The following is a 3743-nucleotide window of genomic DNA, read 5'->3' on the forward strand; positions in this document are numbered from 1 at the left end:
AGACCTGTCCACACTGCCCCCTGGTGGTCATTCCATCACCCTCCAAACACTCCAAAGTGGGAGGTGGCCCCAGGAAGCCCACTTCTCTCTCCCAGGCCTTTGGCAGCCCCTGCTGGAGCTGGCAGCGAGGAGGGCAAGCCCCAGGAGGCTGGAGGCTCCAGAGGAAGGGAGGACGAGGAGCCTCAGGCAGAGGGAGGCGAGCCCTTGGAGCTGGCTGCTTGACTTGGCAGAGGCTGCAGAGGAAGTGAGAGAGTATGTTAACCGGCACAGGAAGGTTCTCTGAGTTTCTCTGGCTGTCCATGGTGCAATGGTTTGCGTGAATCCAGGCCCCCACTTACTGGGTAGACTACTTCCAGCTCCTTATGCAAAAGTAGTTCCTGGCCAGACTCTGGCTTAGCCTGTCCTGGGACAGTGAGTCTGGGGCTCAGATGGGTTTCTGCAGAGACCTCTCTGTTCCTGCCTCTTAGGCTCTGAGATCACACCCCCAGTTCCTGTGTCCCACCTTGTGGCCCTAAGCTGAGGCCTGGCAGGTGTCCCTGTCAGAACCAGCCTGAGTCTGGGCTCCGAGTGAACCCCAGTCAAAAGCTTCAGTATCCCATGAGTCCACCTTTGGCTGGTTTTCTCCACAGCCAGCCTCCACTACCAGTGCCACCCCGCTTCATGCTGGCTCTAAAATGATCTTCAAGGACATCTGAATTTGCACATTTTATATCAAGTTCTTCTTGTTATTGTTTTCATAATATATTGCCAGATTTACTCATAATTAAACAAATTAAAACAACAAAATGATCTTTTTGCCTGGCAAACTGACAAAAGTGAAAAATCACTGGCTGAGCACAGTGGTTCACACCTGTAATCCCAGCACTTTGGGAAGCCAAGGCAGGCAGATCACCTGAGGTCAAGAGTTCGAGACCAGGCTGGCCAACAAGGCAAGACAATATAAAGGAAATTGAAGAAACTGTTGAAGCAAACTGTCATTTTGCCTGAGTATGTAAAATTAAAAGTGCTTTCCAGATGGGGTATTGAATTAGCTCAAGCTAATTCTACTACAAGCTCCAGTGGAAGGCAGGTGTTCAGACTGACTTTCTTTTGCTATTTGCCATACCTTCCTTCTGCCACCTGTAAGAATCACTCTTGGTTGCACCAACGGGAAGGCAGTTGGCACAAATTCTGTGCATACACAGACACACAACATGTAGGTCCAGGACTCCCTGGGCGTGTTGTGACTATACCCCTGGTGCCAAGCACAATGCCTGGTGTATAGCAGGTGCTCAGTAACTGTTTTTGAAATGGACATTTCTCTCCACCTTAAGCCAAACCAGTAGACTCACTGCTACTAAGAGATTGCAAACCTCTGTCACAGACCTTTGCAGAAGTGATGCCAAAGTAGCATTTTGTGGGTAGCATCAGCAATTCCCAGATTTTATGGGTCAGCGGGAGTTAGTTCTTCATGATGCCTTGAAACCTGAAGTGTATCTGTGGGACTGGCACAGCTGTAAGAAAGCCCTTTATGAGGTCATCATCCCCCACTTGCCATCTTTCCCCAAATGCAGACATGCAAGCTTTTAAAAACACTTGAGAAGCTACCATGCCTCGCTTTGCAAACCCTCTTTTCAGAAACATCATTAACAGAAGTCAATTTGATGGCATCAAGAGGACACAATGCCTCCAATATCTGAAAACCCTGAGAACACTGCAATATGATGGATTTAAGACCATATATTTTGGGGAAACCAGTATCCCAGAAAGTCTCGTAACTGGGGAAGATGTTAGTGATGGACATTACATGCAAACCCCAAGCTGGTGTATTGTTCACGCTGGTGGTAGTCAGGGATGGGTGCCTTGGCAATATCGGATGTTCCTAAGAGATGAGCTGTGTGTCAAACAAGAAGACAGCCTCTTCTCTGAGTTCTGTGACATGGTGAGGAAGGCCTATGGAAAGTGTGTTATCGTGGTCAAAGAAAGAAGGCAGCAGGAAGAGCGGAGGCCAAAGGAAGACAGAGAAGCTGAGGGCCAGTTCTGTATCCCTGCAGTCATTAACTTAGCAAACACTGTGTGTTGCCCAGAGGTGGCCAAGTCCTGTGGCCATGAACTACTCTCTCTGCCTCCGCCCTGCAATTACCTGAATCCTTTAGACTCAGCCTGGTCTTGTCTGAAATGGTTTATCTTCAATAACAGAAAAGAGTTTTGTTTGCAGTCCATTGACGATGTCTGTTCTTACCAATATATACTTTTCAGCAGTTTAATTACCGAAGGGATTGAAAGGATAAACCCAAGCAAGTGGAGAACTTTAACTAGCAGAGTACGGAGATGGGAAAACCACTATCTTGGGAAATGTTCTTAAGGGCGATTCCTCCAACAAACAATGAGGCTGCTGTGTGTCAGATTCCACACCACTGCAGCCAGGCAGACTTCAACAGCGCCCTCACACTGCAAGAACTGAGCGGTTCCTAAGGATGTTGGCAAAGCACTTTTTCTAGAAGTTTCATTAAAATTTGTTGGTAAGTTAGGGGTCTCGACTCTTATCTTGTAAAGGCTACTCTGAGGGCTCTGTCGGGGTGGACTGGGGCTAACCCAGCCCAAAGGAGGATGGGGGTGAGCAGGGGTGAGCCGGCTGAAAGGTTGTGTGGTCAAAATTTAGTTCTGAGAAGAAAAGAGAACCTGTGTGCAGTTATCCCCAAAAAGTCCAAATTAAATAGGGTGCCAACCGGTTTCTGCCCACCGAAGTAATCCACAGGGATCCAGCTTGCCATGGGCAAGACATTGCCGACGGGCTGGGTGGCATGCATCTATAGTCCCAGCTACTTGGGAGGCTGAGGAAGGAGGATGACTTAAGCCAGGAGTTTGAGACCACGGTGAACTGTGATTGTCCACTGCACTCCAGCCTGGGTGACCAAGTGAAACCCTGCCTTTAGGTCTGCCAAGCAAGACCCCCTCCTCCCAATTGTCCTGCCTTGTCGGCAAGGTGATGGAGGATGAGTGAGAGGCATCTGTAGAGGTAAAACTCCATCCAGACCCTCCAAGGGGAGTAAGTGGTCCCAATTAGGACCTGGAAAGTTATGCAGTGGTGGGTCCAAGTGGGCTATGTGGGCACGGAGTGGCACGCACGGGGGTCTGTAGAGACCACTTATCCAGCCAATCTCCCGGCCAACTCCAGGAATCCCAGCAGGTCCTCAGACTGTGCCATGGAGTTCCATCTCAAGACCCTGTAGCTGAGCCACTTGCAGTGGGACAACACCCCCCCTCTTTAGGTTTGGGGCTGCTGCTGATGTCAGTTGTAAGGGTTTGTGGTTGTCTTTTTCACTTTTATAGAAAAAGGTTTGACCCCTATTAAACCTATCCCAAAATCCACTCTTGGTTATAATATGCAGAAAGTAATTTTACAATAGAAGTAATCATTCTAAAATGTGTAAGAATACCTTACGGCTGGGCACGATGGCTCACACCTGTAATCCCAGCACTTTGGGAGGCCGAGGCAGGAGGACTGCTTAAGGTCACGAGTTCAAGACCAGCCTGGGCAACATAGCAAGACCTTGTCTCTACCAAAACACTTAAAAATAGCTGGGCCGGGTGGCATACATCTATAGTCCTAGCTACTTGGGAGGCTGAGGGAGGAGGACCACTTGAGCCAGGAGTTTGAGGCTACAGTCAGCTATGGTTGTCCACTGCACTCCAGCCTGGGTGACAAGGTGAAGCCCTGCCTCTAAAATAAAAAAAGACTTATAAATTTATATGGGATGTTG

The 3743-nt window shown here is 48.8% G+C and overlaps 1 protein-coding gene across 1 annotated transcript; it reads left to right on the forward strand.

The window, feature by feature from the left end:
* The first annotated feature begins 1488 nt into the window (after positions 1 to 1488).
* FAM243A (family with sequence similarity 243 member A) lies at positions 1489 to 2385 on the forward strand. The gene has a single exon (XM_032276957.1). It carries the CDS (start codon positions 1589 to 1591, stop codon positions 2342 to 2344), a length of 756 nt encoding a protein of 251 aa, XP_032132848.1. The 5' UTR covers positions 1489 to 1588; the 3' UTR covers positions 2345 to 2385.
* The last annotated feature ends 1358 nt before the right edge of the window (positions 2386 to 3743 follow it).

Source organism: Sapajus apella, unplaced genomic scaffold (assembly GCF_009761245.1).
Source record: "Sapajus apella isolate SASKATOON/1434 unplaced genomic scaffold, GSC_monkey_1.0 scaffold8, whole genome shotgun sequence".
Lineage (NCBI taxonomy): Eukaryota > Metazoa > Chordata > Mammalia > Primates > Cebidae > Sapajus > Sapajus apella.

Bases quoted from the DNA above. Each gene is read 5' to 3' on its own strand.
- FAM243A (XM_032276957.1), top strand. From the start codon at position 1,589: ATGCCTCGCTTTGCAAACCCTCTTTTCAGAAACATCATTAACAGAAGT.